We start from the raw sequence: 25,342 nt of genomic DNA, 5'->3' as shown, positions 1-25,342 counted from the left end.
GATATAGGCCACCTGTTCATTGCACATGGCATCATGGGTTTTGCAGTCTTCAGCTGCTGCATAAATAGAAACTCGCGAACCAGTAAGATGGGTCAGGATTAAACACACACCCAAAAAGTTTAGGCAGCAACAGCAGGCTACAAAATATATTATAGCGAAGAAAGGTGAGATGAACTTTGTAGTTGTAAATATCTGGAATCAGAGTTGCAGAAACATGCCTAACGGGGGGCGGGGTGGTGGTGTTACATAATGAAGAATCTTGATATATATGCAGCCACACCAAGATCAAGTTGGCACCAATGTTGTCCACATCTTAACCCTGCCCACTTGTCCATCAAGACCCCAATGAATCAGAAAATCTGAAAACTGCAGCAGTTTTGTCTGGAACTCCGAAGCCAAACAACAACGGCTACACGTTACAATTCAGAAGTGCAAAAGGAGAGAGGGGATGTTTTGGTTTTAATTGTATGCAGAATCGGAGAACGTCTTGGGACATTTCCAGTGAGACAACAGCCTCAGTGGTGCCAAAGGAAGGAGGCCAAGTCTCAGAGGGCAGCCAGGCAGAATCTCAAGTGCCCACCTCCTCCAGAGGTTTTCAGACTGGCTGCTAGGGCAGTGCTGCCTCGGGTGACTCAGTCCTCCCACGGCTTTGTCGTAAAGTGACACGGAGACTTGGCCCAGCTTCTGTGAACCAGGACGGGCAGGAAGCAGCCTGGAACCTAGAACAAACTTGCTTTGAATGCAGGGTTGTCCCAAGTCCCCTTTTTCTCATTTGCAGCCTCAGACCTAAATAAAACAGTCTTAAATCAGCCAACACCTTTAGAGTTCGAGTTTGTCACAGGTTTCTGGGCAGCTGTCCTGGTGCCAAAGTAAAGACCTCCACAGGCCAGGCCCTGCATAGCTTCTCCTGGATCTACATCCATAGAAAAATATTAATTTGACAAGAGTCTCGTTGCACACTGTTTTGCCTGCTCAGCTCACAGGCTGCCGGGCTCCATTCAGCAAGGGGGAAAGTTTTCTGATCTCGTTGCAAAGGCCTGATTCTCATCCAGGTGTAAGCTTTCAAGAGCGACAGCTCCCTTCACCAGATGCCATATGATCTTGTAGGAGAGGCTGGAGGATTCCTGTGCAATTGATGAAAGCAGAAGGAAATAAAATGGAGGAAGCGTGTTGGTTAGGCATGGTGGGAGAACGCAGAGCCCCTTCAGATGGATACGTGTGCAAATCCACCCGAGAGCAGAAAATTCTCCTTGTGGGTTGGCCGTTTAGGAATCTAGACAATTGTATGTTTTGTATTCTTGGCCCTTCGCTTGTACGTGTTTGCGTGCGTTTATTAGTCATGTTTTATTGGGGAAATAAATGATTTCCAGGCTCCTTACGCTATCAAGATGTGTGAAAGAAACAGCGTGGCCCATCCCTGAGCCTAGGGGCGCCATTTTTAATTTCCCCAGAATTCCCCAGACAAGGGTTAGACCAGGGGTAGTCAAACTGCGGCCCTCCAGATGTCCGTGGACTGCAATTCCCAGGAGCCCCTGCCAGCATTCGCTGGCAGGGGCTCCTGGGAATTGTAGTCCATGAACATCTGGAGGGCCGCAGTTTGATTACCCCTGAGTTATAGTGTTGAATGATTAAGGATTCCTCGGCACAAGCGGGAAACGAACCATCCTTTCTCCCCCTCTATCAGCCCAAGCCACAAGTTGTGGTTATGCAACAACAACAGGGGAAGCGGCTTAGGTGAGCATGATGCCTAACCCCCAAATTAACCCAAAACGCACAATGACTTGTACCTTTGGCCCAAACTTACAGTCATCTCACTTTTCTTAGCCTTTTTGAAGGTGCGGAATTTTCTGGTTCCCAGGGTCCTCTTAAAATTCCTCTGTCTCATTGAACGTAATCCATAGGGTGGTTCTCATAAAGGCGTAAAAGGGAAGTGGGACAGTATTAACAGCATGTGACGCTCCTGCCTATGCATTACAACCCCCATGCTCCCTTTGGTCATCCATTAGGGGTCTCTTACAGGTGTATGACCCCAGAGGCTGTCACCAGGCTTTCTTAGTTCTAGCTGTGCCCCGCAGGGAACGCACCCTTGGATGACACCAGCGTCCTGCCAGATTTGCTTACTTTCCGCACGGCACGCAAGGCCAAATTGTTTAGGCTGTCCTTTGGAGTATAATCCACCTTTGTGTTGTTTTTGTCAGTGGTATTTTCAGGGCTGGTTTATCCATGTAGCACATGCTACTGGGCCCTGCGCTTCCAGAGGTTCCACATTGGGACTCCCCCTCCCCATGGATCAGGGTCATAGCCTCCCCACTCCCCACTCCCCCCTTTTCCCTCTTTAAGGACACTTGGACGTCCCTTTCCGCTGTGTGTCCCTTTGCCCTATATTTGGCTGCTCCCATCACAATTGTGCTCTACTGGGGCCCCCCGCAAATCTTTAAACCGCTCCTGGGTATGTTGTCAGCCACATTGTAATCGTTTCACAATGTAATGTTAATAATTTTTATTCATTGTTTTTATGTGGTTTCGGACTTATTTATGATGGGTAGTGGCAATTAAAAAGCAACCCTGAATTAATACATTTAAAAAAAATTAATGAAATGCAAACCACCGAGACTTTTGGGAAGGCGTGAGTGTCGTTGTGACATTTGCGATTGTTTACGTGCCAGCAGCTGGCGGGTGAGGCTGAGGTCCGGGGGGCGGGGGGGGGGAGACAGGCTGCCCCACTTTGTTGCGGAGGCCCTGGGGGTGCAAGTTGTGGGTTCAAAGACTGCTCCTTTGCTTGATTTGATGGATGACCCTTGTCATGTTCCCAGAGCCGTGGGACTGCAGAGCTCTCAGGAGCCCTCCCGTTTGAAGTCCCTCTTGAACAAACACGCCGGCAATCTCTGCAGCGGGGTGCTGGGGAGCGCGAGTCCGAAACCATTGGGGGTGTCGTGTTTTTGTTTCGGATGGAAAGCTGTGCAAAAGAAGCTTTCATCTCATGTTTCTCATCGTATGTTTTCGGTGCGTGTCGATATGTTATAAACGGGTGTAGGCATCATTTATTTGGACTCGACGCAGACGACCAAACTGAGAAAAGGGGAGGGGGGTGCGCTAATGTGCTGAGTAAATCTAGATGAGCTTGGCTACTACTTAGAAGGGAACTTGACTTGGAAACTTGACAATCCATTGATCTGTGCTGACTGGCCAAGGGAGATAATGTAACTATAGTGTTGTTAATCTCAAGTCGCTGTACGCTGTTGAAAAAAAAGAGGGAGAATCTCAACCAACTTCTCAAAATAAGAAAACCAGAGCACTTATTGACCTTACCAAATAGGGGAACTACAGAGACATCCCTGTTTTGATCTGTGAAACACCACTGGCCTATTATAAGGGGTCACAGTGCTTGACTAGGATCAGAAAGACCTGGGTTCAAATCCCTCCCTCAGTTGTGAAGCTCGCTGAGTGATCTTGAGCCAGTTCCTCTCATCCTGGCCTACCTTACAGGGTTGTTGTGAGCACAAAATGGAAGGAGAAGGAGAGCAACATTGCTTCTTGGAGGAAAGGTGAGATGATAGCTCCCTCATGAATGAGCATCTAGTTGGTGCCCAGCCAGGTATATAATAGCTATTTCGTACGAGGTGTTCCAGTTGGTTTCTTTTGAAAAGAGGCCGGGACAGCCTTTAGCAAATGTTTTCGAAGGTTTGTTTGCCAACCAAGAGCACGGAGCAGTAGAATGGGTGTGAGCGCATGCAAGTTCCGTCACTTCTGTGATTGGCTTCAAGCATCCGGAGACCTGTCTCGATCGTTTGCCGAGAGATTTATCAGTGGAAGTGAGAGATTGATGACCTGACAGAATGAGCAAAGCTGCCAGCCCTCCTGCCCACCCCGACCGCTCACTCGAGAGGGGATGTGCTTTCACAAGAAAGAGGTGGGCTCCTCTCTTTCATGGATCCTGCAGCCGATTGATGCCCCTGCAGTCAAGTAGCACTTGCAAAAGCACGGATCCCCCCCCCCCAGATGTCTAGAATATGGATTAAGCAGAGAATGGGGGTCCTTTATGTCTGTGTTGTGCAAATCTCCCTTGACAACTTGGGAAGAGAGCGAAAGCAGTTCTTTTCCCGCTTAGATCTCGGTGAGGGCTACATGGTTGGATAGTTCCCAGTGTCCAGACCATTGTCCAGTGTTTCAAAGCACACCTACGCGCTTGAGATACACGGCACCACATCCTGCGCCTCTTTTCTTCCCAGAAGCTGTCTGGAATGCAATGCCAAGCAGGCCCTGCTGAGTAGGCCAGCGCCTCCTGGAGCCACCTAAATAAGGTCCTTGGCTGGTGTAATGTGCATTTTTGCTTTGGCCCTCTGAACTGGGCTTGTCAACCTCCAGGTGGGGCTTGGAGATCTCTGGAATGACCATTAATTCCCAGACTACAAAGAGCATTTACCCTGCATGATACAGCAGGTTTGGAGGGTGGACTGCATGACATTCTGTCCCACTGAGGTCCCACACCTGGCTTCCCAACCTGGAGAAGAATTGATCCTACAAACCATCCTACAAACATACGAGTTCCTCAGCAACCCAGGTTATAAGAAGAGCGGGAACCTGTCTGATGGATGCCCAATATTCAGATCGTGCCCCCTCCTGCACACAGGCTCCTTAGGGAGAGCCTGGAAGGTGAGAAGGTTTGGGATAAGAATCCCTTCCTGCAGGTCTCACCTTAAACAGGAAACTGAGAAGAAAGATGTCTACGCTGCAAATCTACACTGGCTTAATTTATCAAGGGGAGTTCTATGGAGCGGTTAGAAAGCGTTCTTGGCACCCTTGCAGAACTGAAATTCTCAAGTTTCTTTGCGGAGGAAGCCCTGATAGTTACATTGGCACCAAACTAGTTGATGTTTACTGTATAAATATATTGGTCCAAGACTGCAGGCTGCATCCAGTTCCTTTTTATCAGACTCGGGGACAAGGACTTGTCACTTGGAAGATGTAATCCGCGGGTCTTTATCTGGCTTGGGAGTTTTAATTTTGAAGACCGACAACCCCCGTCAAATTATCGCTTTCCCTTTAAAGTCGTTTGGGTTGGCGGTCGTCACTCTGCTGGGATACGCATGAGAACATTGTAGCGCATGGGGAAAAAAGGATGCTCCGGAGGGGGTGGGCACGCCAATGAAAATTCTTCAGTGTTGTAGGTCTTGTCCTCGTGAATGTCGACAGGCCCCTAAAGCTATGATTAATGTCGACGCCACGGATTTCAAGGAGAGATCATTTCTCCTGATGGTCATGATATATTGCCAGATTTAAACCGACTGGTAAGAGTGTTGTCAGCTGAATGAAATCAGTCGACAACGAAGTCTGCAGCCGGTCCAAGCACAATATAGTCGCATGAGTAAGCTTCACTGCGTTTCCAAAAACGCTACGCTGTCGATGGGGTTGTTTCCCAAAAGAAAGGCAAAGTGGATCCTTTTGGACTGTCCCATTTTCTGTGTGTGTGGCTGATCACAATGTTTGAGGAGGCAGCCAGCATCAATGTCTGCCAAGACGTTCAGTAAACCTTGTGTGTGTGTGTGTATGTGTGTGTTTAATAATGACCCATACCAGCTTTATACAATCTGTTCCAGAAAGCTCCACAAAACGGAGGTGGTGGGGGAATGTTTCCCATTTCCTATCAGATGTGCTTTCTTCTAGTAGAGCTGCGGGTTCTCCAGATTAGAGGCCACCTCTCTGAGCCACTGCACCAAAATCTTCTTTAAAAATGGCGGCCACTCAACGTGTGGTGTCATTTCCGGGGGAAACAGGGACGTGATGTCAGTCCACTCTAGGAATTGCCAGAAACTCTATGGTTTTACCATAGATTTTCTGTCAATTCCTAGAGCAGGCTGATGTCACTTCTGGGCTTTCCCCGGAAGTGATATCACACCTTCACCACCAATGGCTCCACGTTGTCCAACGCCCCCCCCCCCCGACTCCCATAGGTTGCCTAGACTGTGGGAAATCAATGCCAGTTTGAGTAGAACACACTGAGGTTGCTTTCTGGGAGGTTTTTGAGGATGTACCCCAACCATGTCAGCACAAGAAGCAAGTAGTGTAGGCACTAGAGGACACAATCTAAGAGTGGGTTAAGAATAAGAAGCAATTTTGTTTCCTCTGAGCCCCACGGAGAAGGCCTAGGAGATGCCAGCTGCCTTTCTTTCAGAAATGTACACCGGATCCCAATAAAACAGCTCTTTCCCTCCTGACTTGGACATTTTCTTCAGTTCCCTGCACCATTTGGAGAGAGATTCAGTACACTCCAAGCCACACGTTTTTATTTGGAATTTTACCAAGGCCAAAGACAACCACGAAAATGTCGACAATTCTGAGGGAGATGCTATTCTTTCTTCTGCAACACCATGTTATGAAACATTCCAGAAATCTAATTGTATTTTATGAGTTTTGCTTCTGGAGGCGGGGGGGGGGGGAGGGAGTTGAAAAAGAAATAACCTCCTTTTAAAGTACATTGTTTTTAGCCTTTCTAATACAAGGCCAAGTTTTTGAAACATTGAACAGTGCTCCCAGCGGCTGCGGGTTCAAGGCAGGTGCCCCGGTATAGGCACAGAAGCTGTATAGGTCCCTGTATAGGCACAGAGAGCCAGCTTGGTGTAGTGGTTAGGAGTGCGGACTTCTAATCTGGTGAGCTAGGTTTGATTCCCTGCTCCCCCACATGCAGCCAGCTGGGGGACCTTGGGCTCACCACAGCACTGATAAAGCTGTTCTGACCTTTCCCTCACAGGGTGTCTGTTGTGGGGAGAGGAAAGGGAAGGCGATTGGAAGCCGCTTTGAGACTCCCTCAGGTAAAGAAAAGCAGCATATAAGAACCAACTTTTCTTCTTCTTCTTCTTCTTCTTCTTCTTCTTCTTCTTCTTCTTCTTCTTCTTCTTCTTCTTCTTCTTCTTCTTCTTCTTCAGAACTGACCTCTGTAATCAAGAGATGAGCTAGGATTCTAGGGGATGCCCAGGTCTCTCTCTCCCCCTCCCCACCCCGAGGCTGGCACCCCTATTAGATTGCTTTCTCCTCTAAGCCCAGGGAGCAGGATCGTTCCCCCTCTTTCAGCCTGAAGATGTGAAGGAGGTGGGCCTCTGGCTTTCTGTGTGCAGAGCTTCTGCCCTGCCGACCTCATTTGCTGAACTGTCTTCAGGGAGGCTCCTGGCCGCAGCCACCACGGCAGTCTCCGAAGCCCACAGGTATCCCTTTCGGCGCATTCATTGCCTGAATCAACCCATTCATGCTTTTGTGAAACTTTTGGATACTCAGGTGACAAATTCCACGGAGGAGCCCTCTAGATCCATGAATGGGCTGAGGCCACTAGGCGAGCCAAAGCTTTCTCTCGCTGCGTCTCCTTGTAGATCCAATTCGAAAGGAATTAGCAGAATGGAGGTCTGTATCGGGCCTTATCAGTGCATGGCCGTTCTTTAGCCGCTGCCTCTGTCACCAGTTCCAAAATGAGTGAAATGCAGTCGTATCATCCTAATAGCCGACCGATCCGGACCGTCATCCGGCGGGACGGATAATCTTGTCTTTCAACAGGCTGCTTTCTTAGAGGGGGTAAAGGCCTCTCTTGTGTGCGTCCGCTATACGTGCGTCGCTCCTTTTAATACAACAGGGAATGTCTGTGAGGGATTAGCAGGGCGGTATTTGTCCGGGTGGAATAACATTTGCCTTTAATTCTGCGTGCCGGGAACACATTGGGAAGTACAGCTGAGGTTTCTGCGGGTTCCCCGTCGCTGGCTCTCTCCCCTGTGTAAATAGTTCGTGGCGAGAGAAGATGAAACGCAACGCAAAATTCCATGCTCCCTTTCCAGGGTTTCCGTTTTGGGATTTCATCCGTGGATAAAAAAAGGGAAGGGTTATAGAATCATAGAATCATAGAGTTGGAAGGGGCCACACAGGCCATCTAGTCCAACTCCCTGCTCAACGCAGGATCAGCCCAAAGCACTTTTCTTGGATGCTTTAGGATGCTTAGGGCTGATCCTGCGTTGAGCAGGGGGTTGGACTAGATGGCCTGTATGGCCCCTTCCAACTCTATGATTCTATGATTCTATTGTATCCTAAAGCATCCAAGAAAAGTGTGTATCCAACCTTTCCTTGAAGACTGCCAGTGAGGGGGAGCTCACCACCTCCTTAGGCAGCCTATTCCACTGCTGAACTACTCTGACTGTGAAAATACTTTTCCTGATATCTAGCCTATATCATTGTACTTGAAGTTTAAACCCATTACTGCGTGTCCTCTCCTCTGCAGCCAACTCTGCAGGTTCGTAGCAAAGGGTTAAGGGCTCCTTTGAGTTAGAGTTAATTAAGTTGCAATGCCCCCCCCCCCAAATTGACTTCTAATCTGTCTCTTCCTTCCGACCATAAGATGTCCAAACGTTTAGCGGCAAAACCCAGAAAGCTGGTGCATCTGCAGACCAGGCGTCCGGAGACGCTCGATGGCCTGCAGTGACGTCACGGAATTCTCACAAACATCTGAACTTCTGGGTGGGAGGAGCCAGTCGCGGGATGCTAGCAGCCTTCGGACCTTCTCATGGGATCATCCGTCCCCTAGGCCCCCCTCCCGCTGGCCCACCGAGGCTGCTGCCTGTACATCCCACGGAACGCGAGAGGTCACCGTCCACGCACACCGGTCGACCTTGCAGGCTCCTTGCAGTCTAGATTTAACGGGGTAACTGGAAAAATATGGAAAACGTGTATAAAATCATCGCAGCGCTACATTTATTGCATAGCAAATGAAATGAGATATTTACTAGTAGTCCATTAAAAAAAAATCTAATAAAGTACATTTGGAAGGAAAACGAATGCCGCAAAAAGGAGGGGGGGGGGGAATAGGCAGCAACCGGTTGTAGGAAACAGAATCGGTTCTCTGTATTTCAGGGTTGACTATTAAGGCTCTGACGATCACCTGACCTAGTTTTTTTGTCCCCCCCCCCCCTGCCATTGCGGGTCAGCTGGGAGAAGACTGAGACAGCTGAACATGGGTTTTTGGGTTGAAAGGTCCATTCAGCACCAACGAAAGCAGAACTGTTTGAGCGAGTCACTATTTCTCAGCCTTTGTATCAGGGGTGGCCAGACTGTGGCTCTCCAGATGTCCACGGACTACAGTTACCATGAGCCCCTGCAGTTTGCCCGCTCCTGCTTTGTACCCTCTTTGTAAAGTGAGATTTGGTGTGGTATTTCGAGCAGAGTGCCCGGCGGGTCCCAACAAAATGGTTGCTAAACTAAATAGTGTGTTCCATCAGGGTTCCTCTCCTTACTTAAGGTAAAGGTAAAGGTGTCCCCTGTGCAAGCACCAAGCCATGTCTGACCCTTCATTACCATTTTTAGCCCCCAGCAAGCTGGATACTCATTTTAACCGACCTCGGAAGGATGGAAGGCTGAGTCAACCTTGAGCTGGCTGCTGGGATCGAACTCCCAGCCTCATGGGCAGAGCTTTCAGACTGCATGTCTGCTGCCTTACCACCCTGCCCCACACACACAGCGAGAGCATCAAATGCCCGTGCAAATGCTAACCATTGTTACTCATTAGGAGACAACTGGGCGTGAATTGGGCTTTGGGGGTTTTGAAATAATGCATTTTGTTCATGGGGCCTTTTATGATTCCTGCAGGGAAAAACCTCCTTGCTCGTTCATTGTCTGCATCCGAGGGAGAAGAGTGCTTTTCGGAATGGAAGCATCTAAAGCCGGGCTTTCCAAAATGTGGTGTTGATTTAACCCCCTCCCTCCGCCCCTCTGCCTCCCCCCCCCACATTCTCCTGTTTTCTGTCATTGTTAACTTGGCCAATTTTAGAATCCACTTTGGCCCCGGGCCAGCTTCTCAATCACGCCCGGAGCCCTTCGGCCAGCGTGACCGCTATATCCTTACGATTTCCTCGGGAGGGTGGTGTGTCTGTGTGTCTGCCGCTCCTTCCAGGCAGTCGTAGGCCTGTGCGTGTGCGTGTGTGCACGAGGAATGTCGTGTCACACACATTTTGGCTCGGGGCTGTGCAAACGGAGGCGAAGAAGGAGCAAGAAACAGAGTGTGTGTCTCTGTGTGTCGGGGAGCCCCGTCTGCTGGGCTTGGCCTCTACCTGCAGGGGGCGGATTGAAAACTGAGAACCCTTTTTTAAAAGTGTGGGAGGGCGGCGGTGGAAGGATCAGCCTCCAGAGGACATGTGTTGCAAGGAAGCAGGGAGCCCTTTTTCCCCCGATGGCACACTGCAAGCCGGAGCATCCTCCCCGGGCAGCTTTGGCTCTTGGTGCAGCTTGAGACACAAGAGAGCAGTAGAGACGTCCAGGAGGGAAAGGGGGGTGGGGGGTGGGCCGGTGCTGTTGGCATTTTGACACTTCTCACACAGGGACCCGAGACTTTGCAGCTCTGCCTTCTGCTGGGTCGGGGTCCGACTTGGTTTCTTCCTCCCCCTCACCCACCCCCTTTAATTCTGTCCCGTCTTGGCGCTATGGGGCAGGAGCTGAGATACTTGGGGGTAGCCCTTTGGTGGGTTGGCATCCTGCAGGGCGTCTGCGGTGCTTCCAGCCTCCACTACCGCTACCTCTGGAGAAACTGCTACCCGTGTTACTTTGGGCACGCCGGATACGACCCCTCATCAGCCCTGAGGCCAGGTATGTGACACCTGCTTTATTCACAAGGAGGAGGAGAGGTAGGAGTCCAGGAACACCTTAAAAACGGACCAAATTTGTGGCGGTTTTCTGGATCTTGATTCTCAGGTGTGATGGGCTGGTTGGCAAGCAGCAGTGGAGGTGAACGGCATGCATTAGTGACATGCTCAGCTTCGTTCTTTTCTTTTCCAAGCATCTGGAAATGCTACTTATCTTTTATGCTTGCTGGGATGGGGTAGATGTAGAAATCTTCAATATAGTATGTAATGGCTTCTAATGTTATTAGTCTTTCAGTTCCCAAGGTTTTTATCTTTTCTGCTATTATCTTATCTTATCTGCTATTGTCTTTCATTCATACAACTAGAGGCAGGGGTGATGCGTAACCGCAGGCATAGGAACAGTTGACTCCGCCTCAAACTTGATCTGAACTTTTCTCTGAAGGGTTTTCTTCAGCATTGGAGCCTGAGAACCTTTTAACTGGAGATGAGCGGGTTCGAACCTGGGACTTTCTGGATGCACTCCTCTCCCTGAGCTGTGGGCCCCCACCATAGATGGTTGACTCATAGATGGAGTCAGAGTAATTTTCTTAGTCCTGATCCCTGAGAATCTTGGATGAAGAGTACCTGGAGATCTTGAACCCGGAGCCTTCTGCCTGCAAGTCGCTAAGATCTGAGCCTTTCAAGCTTGTGATTCTGCCCAATCTGACCTTTTACTTGGGGAAAACCAAGTTAATTCCCATCTGCCTACCTTGTTCACTTGCTGTCTTGCTGTACCTGTCCAGGCAAGGTAAGTATCCTAGCAGTTTGTGCTGTTTCTGGGCACAAAATCCATGTTGCGTTGTTTCCTGTTTTTTAACTTCTCTTCTGCGGTGAATCAGGAGAAGTCAGAATGCGTACTGAATATAATAGAGCATGTTCAGCTATATCATGCAGCCAGAACTCTCTGTATATATTCCTCCCATGGAATGCACTCGTTGGCTTTTATGTGGAAAACATAGGTGCATAGCATGTACCATTGATCTGACTGGCCCCTTAGGTTACACAGTTCCTCAAGCTTGCCCTTCTTTGCCTGTGTTCTCAGGCTTTTCAGAAAAAAATGCTTTTGAAACGTTGAAAACTGATCAATGGAGCAGGGGGAGGTGGCTTAGTGGCTTAGTGACGTCACAGATTTTAGCCAGTCGGTGCTATGCTCATTTGTCTTTTTCTGCAGCTACACAGATTCTGAAAAAAAGAGTCCAGATCTGGTCAAATGGTACTTTTTGCTTGACAAGTGCTAGGATGGGGGGCTCTTGAGTTGGATAGGATTCTTCTACAGGGAAGGTTGCTTTCCTTTGCTGAATGTCTTCTGAGCTATATAACACCCATGGGAATTCTGCATATTCATGTGAGTCTGAGGGGACCTTATCTGCCCTGCACTTTTACATGGTTTTTGTACTAGTCCAACCAGTCAGCACAAAGAATCGTGAGAAGTGTAGTTTGGCAAAGATGCTGAGAAGTCTTAGCACTACTCCATCATAGAATCATAAAGCTGGGAGGGGCCATCTAGCCCAACCCCCTGCTCAACGCAGGTTCAACCTAAAGCACCCATAATAAGTATCTGTCCACCGCTGCTTAAAGACTGGCCCAAGGAGTACTACACTAAGACCTATTCTGCACACAATAGATAATGCACATTCAATGCACTTTAGAAGTAGATTTTCCTGTTCCGCACAGGAAAATCCAGCTGCCAAAACACATTGAAAGTGCATTATCCTATGCGTGTGGAATGGGCCTAAGATTTCCTGGAGGAAAGGAAATGGTTATTTTACCAGCTTTAAGGGCCAAATTAAATATGTTAAACCTGGGATCACTCTTTCATGCTGGATAACCATGCTGGATAACCATCAGGAAGGATCTTTTGGTTTTAAACCTTTCCCTCCCAGCCCTTTACAAAACTTTACACTTTCCCTGTGGTCCAAGTTGCAGCTGTGGATTGCCACGGGTTGAATTCGAGAAACAATGCAAAGGGGGAACATTGACCCTCCCCCCTAGTGCTGTGGTCTCACTCTACACACCCCTCCCCTGGCTTCCCTTAACCCCCCCCCACAGGAAGTCCAGTCTCAACTAAGTAGCCAAGTACAATGGGGAAAGACCATTGGCAGATGTAGCTTTCTTAAAAGGCTCAGTTGACATCCCTTGTTTTATTTTCAGAAAGGCAGTAGCAGGATCTGAGCAGCTGAAATCGAGAAAGCGGGAAAGCATTTTACGTAGGTTAGTGTCTGGAACGTTTTTATTGTTTTCGGTTCCAAAAGTACCGTAGGAGGGTTGGCAGCTAGCGTTGGGGGGGCACGGTGCCAACTGTGCCAACCAGCAAGCCATCCGCTTCCATCACTCCCATTTAAAGGGGGGGAGAGGAAAAAAAACACACCCTCCTCTGGCATAAATGGGCTTCATTCAAGTGGAAACAAATGTTTAAAAAGCAGCCATTTAGAATGCAACCCCCCCCCTCGAAAACAAACACTTGATCCTCTCCTAAGTGAATGACAAACAGCCACAGTTGATTAAAAGCACTTTCCGAAGAAGGACGGACCAACATATTTGAGGCTTTTATATTTTAGGAAAAGGGCAACAAGGAGCAGGAAACATGACAAAGGTTTATAGAATTATGAATGGTGCAGAGAGAGGGGTTGGGAAGCCTCCCTCCCCCTCTCATCTCACAGCACAAGATTTGGGGTTACCCAGTGAAACTAATTGGCAGTAGATTCAGGACAGAGGGGGAAAAGGCCATCTTCTCTCGCGGTATAATTAACAGATGGAATTTGCCGCCCCGAGATGCGGCGATGGCAGCCGAGGGGGATTCATTTTTAAGGTCTGTTAATTTGGAAGATTTAAAGCCCACCTCTTCGGATAGCTGCTGAAGAGGACGGGTCAGGCAAAGCCAGGGTGCACGGATCCTTCCGTGACTATGTAGCTGTCACGTTCAAAGGCAGGGTATGTGTGACCTTGCTGGAGATATCTGTCTGGCTGTGTTTAGAACCAGGACACAAAACTAGGATTGAACCCTCTTTCTTATTTGGGAGGAATCTTTGGGGGGAATGCTTTTCAAGCATGGGAGAAGGGCTCTTCTGAAGCAGCATGACGTCCCTCCAGCAGGGCAAAGTTGGCAAGAAATAAATCAAGAAATCACACACAAGTACAGCATCAACAGGTGCATTTGGTGTGATATCAGAGAGAAGTCTCCCCCAGTTTTATGCAGTCTGTCGCTGAAGCTGTAACATAACCCTTGGGTAGTTTGGACCTTAACTTCTCACCTGCTTGGTGTTCCACTTACTGTTCCCTCCCCACACCCTCTTATTGTATGATGCACAATCAAGATATTGTTCTGTAGAACTGGGTAGGTCCAGAGATGTCGCACTTACTGGGCCCACTGGTCCATTCCTGGCTGAGTTGGTGGACATTACATCCTGCCTTCAGTTCACAAGGTCCCTGGTTAGAGTCTTGGAGCCACTGACACCAACGGTGATTCTGAAGTCATTTTTTTGTCTCTGGATCCAGGTGTGGATCCAGATTTGGACCTAGGCTCATACTGTACCTTCCCTGGTCCTTCTTTGCCCACACTCCCTGCCCAAAGCCTGTGAAGAAGAGCACATTCCTCTTTTGGACCCATCCAAAAGTTAAGATTTCACTATCTACATGGGTGGATTTGGCACACTCAAGATGTGAGGACCAGCTCCCGGTTCCAGTTCATGCGAGGGCTACGTGTTCAGCTTCCAGGGTGTGACCAGGACATTCTGCATTCGTCAGACACCTCTGTCGGCAGTCTGCAAAGACAAAGAATTTACACTAAGCCTGGTTAGTCAAAGGAGTTGATCAACATGACTAATCTGGTTTAAGGGCATTTTCCATGCACATGTCTGGGAGAATCACTTTAATTATCACCTGGCACATCACTGCTGCTTCGGTTCATTCTCATTTCCCCTGTTCGCAAGTGTCGAAATATTCCCAGGCGCATAAGAAGAAGAATAAGAAAAAGAAGAAGAAGACTTGGTCCTTATATGCCGCTTTTCTCTACCTGAAAAAGGCTCAAAGCGACTTACAGTCACCTTCCCTTTCCTCTCCCCACGACAGACACCCTGTGAGGTGGGTGAGGCTGAGAGAGCCCTGACATTACTGCTCAGTCAGAGCAGTTTGATCAGTGCTGTGGTGAGCCCAAGGCCACCCAGCTGGCTGCATGTGGGGGAGGAGCAGGGAATCAAACACAGCTCCCCAGCTTTATCTCAGCAACTTTTTGAGGGCCTGCCTTATAGTTTTCATTTGTGCTGCCTATGCCTAGTGGCTTGCGTTTTTAACTGTAAGCCACCTTGCACAGCTCTCTGAAGAGGTAACATAGAAATGGTCTAACCAAATAAAATAAATCCCCCCAAAGGGCGACAATGGCAGATGATTCTGGAATTTCCTGTGCACTCAGCTTGGAGGGTGTGATCTTTTCCCAGTGGGGTTATGGGAAAGGGGGGCAGGCCTAGTGTTGTGGGGTTTTTTTATTTTCTAGTTTTTCAGGCTGTGTTTTTCCACTTCCTTTGGCCCCGCAAGTGCACCCCCGGCCTCACGCAGGGTCCTTGTCAATTGAGGGCAGCAGGATTTGGCCTGCATCCCAAAATGACCCTTCTCATTAGTCACAAGAGCGGTTTTGGGCTGCAGAGAGTGACTTTAGCTCAGCGGTAGCCTGGGTGACTCCTGCAAGGGAACATTTTTGCTCATCCCTCGTCTCTCCCCTGCTGGCGGGAAGCATCTTTTGTCTCACCTCTTTGCCAAACTCCCGTGTTTTGCTCTCCGGGCAAGAAGCCAGCTTGACGGAGGACCTTTCTGAAGGCGGCAAAACATAATTCCGGGGTCCAAGAAAACAGCACACAATACACTTTCAGGACTTTGAAAACCGCTCCTATCTGGTCGTCTCCCATTTCCACACTGCTGAGCTGAAACAAAACAAAATGGGAACAACAGCAAATCTGGGCTTGGGGCTTGGGGCAGGGGGTGGGGAACAGCCAGATCTGTCCATTCCAAATTCTACAAGCCGATTATATTACAAGTGTCGGGATGCTATTTTAGAGCTGGCGAGATTTTCGACCCTCCTCTCATTTTGCTTCGTTATCCCTCTTTCCTGCGAAGAATAGTACAAAGGTAGCTCACAGGTAAAACAGAGGAGGTGATTCAAAGACCAGTAACATCACCCGTGAAATGCCAACCAGCTAAATGAATAAGCAATCACCCGTCAGCAGTGAAAGTTGATGGCAGAAATCGCAGGATTGACTCTGTGTCAGGAAATCAACTGAATGCATGACCTCTAAGTGCCCTTTGCAATAACACGGTATTCACAACAAAACAAAATCAGAGTCCCGTGGCACCTTTAAGACCAACAAAGATTTATTCAAAGCGTGAGCTTTCGAGGGCAAGCACTCTTCCTCTGTCTTAAAGGTGCCACTGGGCTTCCGATGTCCTTTTGCAGCTGGATTTTCCTGTGCAGAACAGGATCACCTACTTCTAAAATACACCAAAAGTGCATTATCCAGTGTGTGCAGAATCTTGAATACTTTGGAGTTTTGCATTGAATCGTCACAGGCTGGACCTCTTGCATTTCTTGGACTTTTGCTTGCACTGTTGACAGCTCTTCCCCCCCCCCCCTACGCTCTGCTGTGTATGCATTTCACTGACGGTGGTTTGACTTCATACATCTGAAAAGGTGGCCTCTCTAGACCACAAGGGCAAATGCTGGCAGGGGCTCATGGGAACTGTAGTCCATGGACATCTGGAGGACCACAGGTTGACTACGCCTGGCGTAAAAGACAGTGGTGGAGGAGAAGCAGGAGAATATACCGGGAAGGTTGTTATCCATAACTTAAACTTTGGTTCATTTGACAATGATGATTGGGGGGGGGGAGGTTAGCATTATATGCATTAAGCAAAACTGGCCAAGCATAGAGGCAAATGCAGCTGTGTATCCATTTTGCCAAACGTCTGGTTTCTTCTGGATGCTTTTCTAGTCTCCCTCCTCCCCGCAAAAGCGCATTGCATGTAGAAAATGGAACTCATTTGGTGGGTTTGGTTTACGTTTTAAAATGTGAAACGTATCCTTGCCTTTCCTTATATTGTCTCGATGTTATCGTCTTGCTGGCTTTGGTGTTTCTGCTTATGAGCTTTGAAACATTCCTTGGCTTTCTGTTCGGTTGGCGGCTTTAGTTTTTTTTACTGGTGCTGTTCTGAATTATTTTACGAGTTGTTTCGTACATTTGCAATTGCTGATAGTTATTCTAAGTGTTCTGGCTTGATGACCGATTGTCTGACATTGTTCTAAGCTGCCTGAGCGGTGGGTCGGTGACGTGACTTGGATTGTTCAGGTGGGCTCTGGGTTTTGTGTCCGGCATTCTAGAAACTACAGTACCCAGAATTCCCTGGGGGGAGTGGTAGCTGAGAAATTCGTGGTGAATTGAGCAGAGCTCACCTGTCTTTAGATGCAGACTACCTTTGCCCTCCCAACTCCTTGGGCCAGAGTCGTTTGGATTTTTACCCTGAAGTCCACCCCTGTTGGTATCACTGTACCTCAAGTGCATTTGTGCTGGGCAAGCAGGAAACCAATAAAATGAATGGGTTGCCAACTCCAGCTTGGCCCATCCCTGAAGATTTGAGGGCAGTGCCTAGGTAAGGTAGACTCCGAGGAAGGAAAGGAGCTCAACAGTAATCTCTGCAAGCTCAAGTGTAATTCCAGGAGACCTCCAGACCCCACCTGGAGGTTGGTGACCCTCACAATCAAACTTAGTTTTCAAAGCCATAGAAAGTAGAGACAGAAATCCAGCCCGGATCTAGAGCAGAGCAATTCTGAACTGTGCGGTTATACCGTTCCGAGCCTATCGATTTCATTGATCTTGGAAGGGTATAACTTTATTTATTTATATGGATTTTAATGCCGCCCTTCCCTATGGCTCTGGGATGGTTCTATTTATTATTATATTTATATACCGCCCTCCCTTTCGGCTCAGGGAATGGCTGACAGGGACTTTGGGAATTGTGCCTGAGTCTGATTTGCTCCACTGGAGTCAGCAAAACTGTCTCTCTTTCCCGGTTGCTGTTAGTAATGGGGCAAGCGACTGCTGGTGAGGCAGGATGCTTTCCCAGTTGCTCACTGGTTTTGACGAGGAGGGATGTGGTTATTCCGTTCCTCCTGGGGAGGAGCTGAAATGCTGAGCTGAGCTTTCTCTCATGCCCACCGCTCCGAATGTTTCTGCTTCTCTTCCAGATGTTGACGAGTGCCAAGTTCACAATGGGGGCTGCCAGCACAGATGTGTGAACACTCTGGGGTCATATTATTGCGAGTGCAAGCCAGGATCGCGCCTTCACACAGATGGCAGGACCTGTCTGGGTAAGCTTGAGCAGAATCTCACCCATTTCTCATCTCTCTGAGTATCCCATGCTGGGAACAGAATGCCAAACAGAGGGGCCTTGCCTTTTCCTGATGTTCTGTGCGACACAACACTACGAGATTGAGATAATTCTCTTTGCTCGCTAAGGACTGCCAAGTTCTCGTAGCCTTTCCAGATGGGATGCTTTTGCGTTCCAGGATACCAGGAACCCTGCATAGTGCAACCATGTACTACCAGCCGTGTTGTCTGGATAGGGGAAATGCCTAAATTTGGCAGGCAACTTTGACATGCATGAAGCAGAGCCCTGGAAGAATCCAGTGGTCGGTTCGCACTAAGTGAAGCTGGACATGCACGCCAAAGATGCACATTCTGTTAATCAAACAACAAGGCAACGATGCATTTTGGGAGAACTGTGGGGGGTCCATGCTGTTGGTCCTGGTGTGCACGGGCTTGCCCTCTGGAAAGGGCTTCTTGGTTTGGGAAACGGAGCATGCTAAACTAGCTCAAAGCAGGGCTGTGTATAAGAAGGCGAGGCACATCAAAACACGTTTGAGGGCTTTGGGGAGATAGAAGAGGAGGAACAGTCCTTTGGGGATTGCCCTTGAAATGTTCTTGACTTGATTCCGACATATTGACCCATATTCTAACCATAGGTTTTGGACCACATTTCATCAAAACTCTGTGACATCACAACTGGGGTTTTACAGCACCATCTCACCAACTTGCTCTTCTCCCAACCCCAAATTTGTAACTGGGATCTGTCAGTTCAGGCATTGCCTCAAGCCATATTTAGCACAGAGTCTGACTTTCAGTGTTGCTGCTAAACCCTGGTTTCTGATTCCGGTTTGCTAGCCTATCTCAAATCACGGTTGGTCAATCCAGACTGTGGCAACCCCTGGTTAAGCTTCCCGAACCACGGTTTGACATGATGTGTACACTGTAACATTGACTCGACGATTCAAACTCTTTCCCCCCCATTTAGATCAGATTATGTTTTAGAGGACAAGCAGAAATAACTTTTGTTTTTGCTGCGGGCTCGTTTGCCAGGAATAAAAAGAGGCCTTTGGCTTGTAGAACCGAATTCTTGGAGGAGACGACAGGCCGGTGTGCCAAGGAAATGCCACAAGGGGCTTTCCAGATGCTCGTTTTTAGCGCAAAAAAGTGCATTCCACCGCCGAAGCTGTCAGAACAGTGACAGTAGCACAATTATATGTTTTTATTAGGACCAACTGCTTGAGTTCTCCAGGACGCATGTTAAGCATTAGGACATGAAAAAAAAAAACGGGGTGAGGGAAAAAGGAAAACCGTGCTGGGGGAACGACTGAAAAAACCCTTGCCTGCAAATCATAAAATGGCAAAGTGGCCACGGAGCTGGAAGACCTGCATTCAAATCGCCATTCCAGCATGAAGCTCACTGAGTATCCTTGGCCTAGCCCAGGGGTAGTCAAACTGCAGCCCTCCAGATGAATGCTGGCAGGGGCTCATGGGAATTGTAGTCCATGGACATCTGGAGGGCCGCAGTTTGACTACCCCTGGACTACTCACTTTCCCTCTTGGCCTCCTTTCCTTGCAGGTGAAGACAAAGTTGGAAAGAGAGAACCACACGGGCAACCTTGAGGTCTTCGGCGGAAGGCCGGGATAAAAAACTAGAGACAGGTAGATGGGATGGAGAAAGGCTTTGGTGAGGTGCAGCCGAGTCATCTGGAGCCATCGGAAGAACCTCCCAGGTTCAATCTCCACCATCTCTGGTTCAAAAGGACCAGGTCGTGTGAAAGACCTGGGGCCCAAGAGAGCTACTGACCTTGATGGTCCGATTCAGCATCAGGCAGCTTCATGGGTGTTTGTGGTGGGCAGGGTTTGTGGCGGGGCACCGTAACGGCGTTTCCACCTTTGGCAAAGTGCTCAGAGGCGTTGCGTTGAACCAGGACAGAAAATAAGCGGACATCCCACTGGCCAAGACGCTGCGTCCATGTGCCCCAGGCGGCCTGTAAAAACGGGGGGGGGGGGGGGGGGAAGCATTGCGTTGGAAAAGAGGCCAAAATAAGGGAATCTTTTTTTCCCACCCCAGACATGCTTTTCTCGAGAGCCCGGTAGACCTCTGGGATATCGGAACACATTCCGATTGCGTTATTATATCTTTTTGGGGCAGCGCGCATGAAGCAAGCCGCTCCAAGACAGTGATCTGTTTGGTCCTGTTTCTCTCTTTTGTTTTGTGTTTCATTGGAAAGGAGGGTTTTCTTTTGTTTTTTTCCTTTTTACACCTGGACCTGTAACTTTAGAGCCCTTCCAAGCAGGTGTGGGGAAGGAAGAGGCAGGCATCTGCCTTTGGCTCAGAAGCTCTCCCCCCAGCCCGTGTCACCACGGAAAGGGGACAGAAGACAAGAGAAGCGACGTTTTTTGTCCAGACCACTCAGTATAAGAAAGCCCTGGGCTTTCCCAGGTGACCTTGGCTCTTCCCAATCCGTGGGTGTTCACAAATCCCTCCTGGCCCAGATCAGCTTTCATTGAACAGGAAGCCGAAGAGGAAGGATCGGAAGTCAGAGGTCAGGCCGGTGCTCGCGCAGTGGGTTTGCGGGGTCAGGAATGCGCAGAGAACGTGGAGGCCGTACCGAGACGGGGTGATTCATCGCGTTGCAAAACAACCTTTTCCTTTATGGCTTGTTTGAAAGCAAAAGAGCGTGCAGCCGCTTCTGGGCCCTGCAGAGCATTTTTCAAACCGCAGCAATTAGTAGTTGCTTTTTGTGCAGCGGCTGAGACGGATTATCCCGAGGGATGGTTAGAGCCTCACTTTTTGAATGCGGCTGTTGGGAATCGTGTGTCCTAAAGAGGCTGTAAAAGACAGAATCGTAGAATCATAGGATCATAGAGTTGGAAGGGGCCATACAGGCCATCTAGTCCAACCCCCTGCTCAACGCAGGATCAGCCCTAAGCATCCTAAAGCACAGGTCAGTGGCTGGAATCCTTGCCATCTGTTCTAGAGAGAACCTGAGTATGTCACCTCAAACTGGGGGGATCGAAGCTTTGGTGATTTGTAAGTTCAGGACCGAGCATCTTGTGTGATGCTGGAGACCCCTGAAATGTTCACACCCTGGGTGCAGTTTGTCAGGGCAGCGCCTGGATCCGAGTCCAACCAAAGAGGGAGACCATTGTGTATGCAGTGCAAGAGAAGCATCATTTAGCAGTTCAGTCTACCTTTTAAAGAAGCTGATATCCTTTGTAGGTGCAGGAGATTTGCGGGAACTGAGTTCTGGTTGGGAGCATCATCTGTCCATCCGGGAAAAGTTAGAGTCTGCTGGAATTTAGAGCTAGATTCAAATCCTGGAGCATCTTGAGGTCCAGCAGGGTTTCCAGGGTGTAAGCTTTCAAGAGTCGAAGCTTGAATTTAAACTCATGAAAACTGGGCCCAATAATTATTAACCCAATAAGTATTTAAAAAAAATAAAATATAAATATATTAAAAATTAATCAGCTCCCACCCAATTGGCAAAACCTTTCCGGGGCATTGTGGAAGCCCAGAGTTTCATGAAACCTAGGTTGAGAAAACCTGGATCAGAGTGTCAGACCATGGCCCATTCTGCACATGTACAATAAAGCACTTTCAATGCACTTTAGAAGTAATAATTTCATCCTCATCATTTCCAGCCTTTATCGTGTGTTTTTCTGAGACGGGGCGAAGGGTCTGTGATCTCTGTTTTGAATAGAAATGGAGAGAAAGTGTGGTAAACTTGTAAAGCACGTGCAATGTGGAATTTATAAAAAGGAGCCTTCTCAACGAAGTAAGAACTTGGATGGAAAACCAAAACAAACCAAAAAAAAAGAGCAGAGTTTCCATATTTATTTTTCATTTCTGGAAAGTAACCTGTGCCCATTTACATTTCTAGAAGCAGATGCAGCATATCATAGATCCGCAGGGACTGTACAATCGTTCAAAGCAGACCCTTTTAAAGAGAAGGCCAACCAGACTCCTTTGCAGATGTTGCTTCTACATTTCTGCCCGTCCAGAGGGTCTTGTTGGCAAAGTCAAGAGCCAGCCTTCTAGGGGGGCCTAATAGAAGTCCTGCATTTCGGAGATCTGTCAGGACATTTGATTCTCATTACGGTTGGGCCGATGGCCTGTCTGCCTTGATGTTTTTGATTAAAGAAAACAACATTTTATGAAGGAAACGCAGGCTAAATCTGGGCTGAAAACCAGGGACAAGGAGAAAGAGACAGTCAATTGCAGATAAATTATGTCCAAACATTCTCCATTTTCTCTCTCTCTCTCTCTCTCTCTCTCTCTCTCTCTCTCTCTCTCTGTGTGTGTGTGTGTTGGGTGTGTGTGAATTAGATTTATTTATTATTACCATGGTGGGACAATGTAATTAACACTTATGAGATAGTCAATATAGACTCCCTTAAGACCTAATGCTATCATCTATCAAATTAGACTAGGGGTCCATCTTGTTATTCTAATTTGCTGTGGCTATCCAGGGTCTCAAGAGATCCCAGTGTTGGCTACCTGCCAAGAACTGAACCCTGCTTTCAACATTCTGCCAAGAATCGAACCCAGAACTCTTCTACACACAAGACAGGAGGTCTACTCCTGAGCCACCCTTCATTCAGTGATTTTACAGTGATTTTTCCATGGCAGTGTCCAGATTAGATTTCTACGAGTTTGTTGGGAAGCTCTTCTCAGTAGCAGGGGTAGTCTGAGCCAGTGGGCGACAGGGGAGTGGCGCTGGGCCCCTAACCGAAGAAGGGGGGAAAGAGAAGAATAAGAACCAGGTTCTGCTGCTGCTTGTAATTGCCCTGGGTGGGTTCCCTACCCACCTTGCATGGAGTGAGGCCCACCCTTGGTTTGGCATAGGTTGTGGGTGGATTTGGGGACCCCATCCTGGACTTTTGCCTACAGATTCAGGAGCACTAAGAGCATTGCCAACTATACATGGCAGAATTCTCTCCTCCAGAAGGGCTTGTTCCCTTTCGTGAAGTCCCTCCAAAATATCTTGAAGCCCTATTAATTGCAGAATACTTTTAGTAGCTGTTGATGCTTTTAAGTGTTTGGTCTGGGGGGTTTAAATCAGATGTTTTCCCAGCATTTTGGGATTTGCTGATTTTATCAAACTGTGCTTTCTCTCTCTGCATATGTTGGATAAAGCACTTTTTATATGAAAAAGCAGGATATAAATTTGCTGAAATGTAGGCACAGCTGTCTATGAAAATCATTATGATGGAAGTAATTTAGAATATGGCATTTGGTTTATTAGCATATGTTGTTAATGCTGGAACAAACCCAAGAGCTGGGTTTTTTTGACCCATGAAGCCATAAATGGCCTGAGGGTATTTGAAGCATTGTATGAACCAACTGTACGATCCATTATGGAAGTGATCTCGAGTCAGGACTCTCAGATGGGTCCTGGGAGACCTGGCAGAGGGATGGAGTCATGCCAAGCCAGGAGGAGAGGAAGGGATCCTTGCGCAATCATCCAGGGCCCTCAAGTGTGCGCGGCTCCATGCCTTGCATTTTTGCAAGCGCATGAAAGAGCTCCATTCAGCCAGATCTCCGTCTGCATAAATATTTACACTGTGAAAGATGGAGGATTTGCTCTGACTTGATCTTTGAAATCACGTGGCTTTCATTTTTAAAAACACACCAGCATTTTTGACAGGTTTTCCGGTGCTCGCCTAGGGAGGAATAGAAAGATGGACAGTTTTACATCTGCCAAAGAGAGGGGCTGCAGAGGGGGGGGGGAAGCGGGAAGGTTAGGTTGCAGTATCTCATTGGTCCTCAGAGCCCATGGGTGGCCAAAAGGTGGTTCTCTAGATCAGGGGTAGTCAACCTGTGGCCCTCCAGATGTCCATGGACTACAATTCCCATGAGCCAAATGCCGTGAAAAGGCGTAGAGCAGGGGTAGTCAACCTGTGGTCCTCCAGAGGTTCATGGACTACAATGCCCATGAGCCAAATGCCGTGAAAAGGTGTAGAGCAGGGGTAGTCAACCTGTAGTCCTCCAGAGGTTCATGGACTACAATTCCCATGAGCCAAATGCCGTGAAAAGGCGTGGCAGGGGTAGTCAACCTGTGGTCCTCCAGATGTCCATGGACTACAATTCCCACAGGCCCCTGTCAGCAAACGCTGTCAGGGGCTCGTGGGAATTGTAGTCCATGGACATCTGGAGGACCACAGGTTGACTACCCCTGCTTTAGATGTCAATGGACTGCAATTCCCACGATCCTCTTTGCCCGTCAGCTGTCTCTGGTCAACTGTTCTTCTCTTGACCCTTGTGTAGCTGTTTGGAGAATGCCTTGTTAAATCTTTGCTGGTGTTCCTTGCTACTTACTTAATTAGTACACTGAGTTTCTCCCACTCCGCTCCAGTGAGCTCAGAGTCCGAGAGGTTGTTTATGAAAGTGCAGCTCTGCGTTCCTGGGTTGGTCCTTCCAAAAGCCATGTGCACTCCCGAAGAGACGAGGGATGCCATGTTTCTGCGTATCCGCACAGCCAAAAGGAACAACTTCTGGTTCTTATTACGTGTCCCAAGCTGGAATGTGCGCTGCATGGTAAATGCAAACAGAGCACTTTGCTTCTGACATGCACAGCGGGGAAATATATGAGGTTCACACGGGGTTATTAGTTGAGGAGGGGAAGATTTGTCTTGTCGCTCCGCAAAGCTGCATTTTGGGATGGAAAACCCAAATCAAGCGAGGGAGCGACAGATACTTGACCGATTCTCATGGCCAACATGCCAAGCAAAGGACGGAACCGATTGCTACCTTTATAGAGAAATGTAGACATTTCTATATTGCTTTGACTCGTATGGGCTGGTGCCCCTCCTTCCCTCCCAGAATGCCTTAAAAAAACAAATGAACAAGAAACTGGCCATTCTGTGAATGTATTTTTGAAAACAAGTAAAGCTTGTTTGAAAAGAAGTAGAACAACCCCCTGCCTTAATTGGAAGAGATGGTTTTAAGGCGTCAAATCCCAGAGTACGGTTTCGTACAGCAGTGATGGTTTTAGATTAAAGATGCTCACGCAAAACCCTTCTAGCATGTTTTCCCTCCGTGCTAAGCCCCTGCAAAGCCCGAAAACAATATTTTCAGAAGGAAAGGGAGGACCTCGGCGACATTGTTTATGGAAGCTCGGGGTCTGTTTTTATTGCCCGTTTTAATATATCTGAATTTGTTTTAATAGATAGCCCGAGGTCCAAGGAACACACATTCTCTGTTATAGCTTGCCACGCTCAAGTTGATTTTGCTCAAGCCGACGAAAGAAAACGAAGCACGGACACCAAATTCCCAGCTTTTCGCGAGATTGTCAGGCAGCACATGGCCATGTCTGAACAACATGCATGCCTAGAACTAGATGGTTT

At 48.3% G+C, this 25,342-nt stretch overlaps 1 protein-coding gene across 3 annotated transcripts in view; it reads left to right on the top strand.

Moving 5' to 3' along the window:
- Nucleotides 1–25,342, top strand: part of MEGF6 (multiple EGF like domains 6) — a 105,639-nt gene that overhangs the window by 41,320 nt on the left and 38,977 nt on the right. The window contains exons 1-2 of one of the 3 annotated variants that reach the window (XM_077311329.1): nucleotides 9,922–10,608; nucleotides 17,872–17,994. In XM_077311329.1, the coding sequence (XP_077167444.1) occupies nucleotides 10,446–10,608; nucleotides 17,872–17,994 (286 nt within the window). In that variant the 5' untranslated portion in view covers nucleotides 9,922–10,445. Of the gene's footprint in view, nucleotides 1–9,921; nucleotides 10,609–12,815; nucleotides 12,855–17,871; nucleotides 17,995–25,342 lie in introns of those variants that run through there. The other 2 variants (XM_077311330.1, XM_077311328.1) reach the window with 2 other exon arrangements.

This window comes from Paroedura picta, chromosome 15 (assembly GCF_049243985.1).
Source record: "Paroedura picta isolate Pp20150507F chromosome 15, Ppicta_v3.0, whole genome shotgun sequence".
NCBI classification, from domain to species: domain Eukaryota; kingdom Metazoa; phylum Chordata; class Lepidosauria; order Squamata; family Gekkonidae; genus Paroedura; species Paroedura picta.
This window is presented reverse-complemented; position numbering and strand designations above follow the sequence as displayed.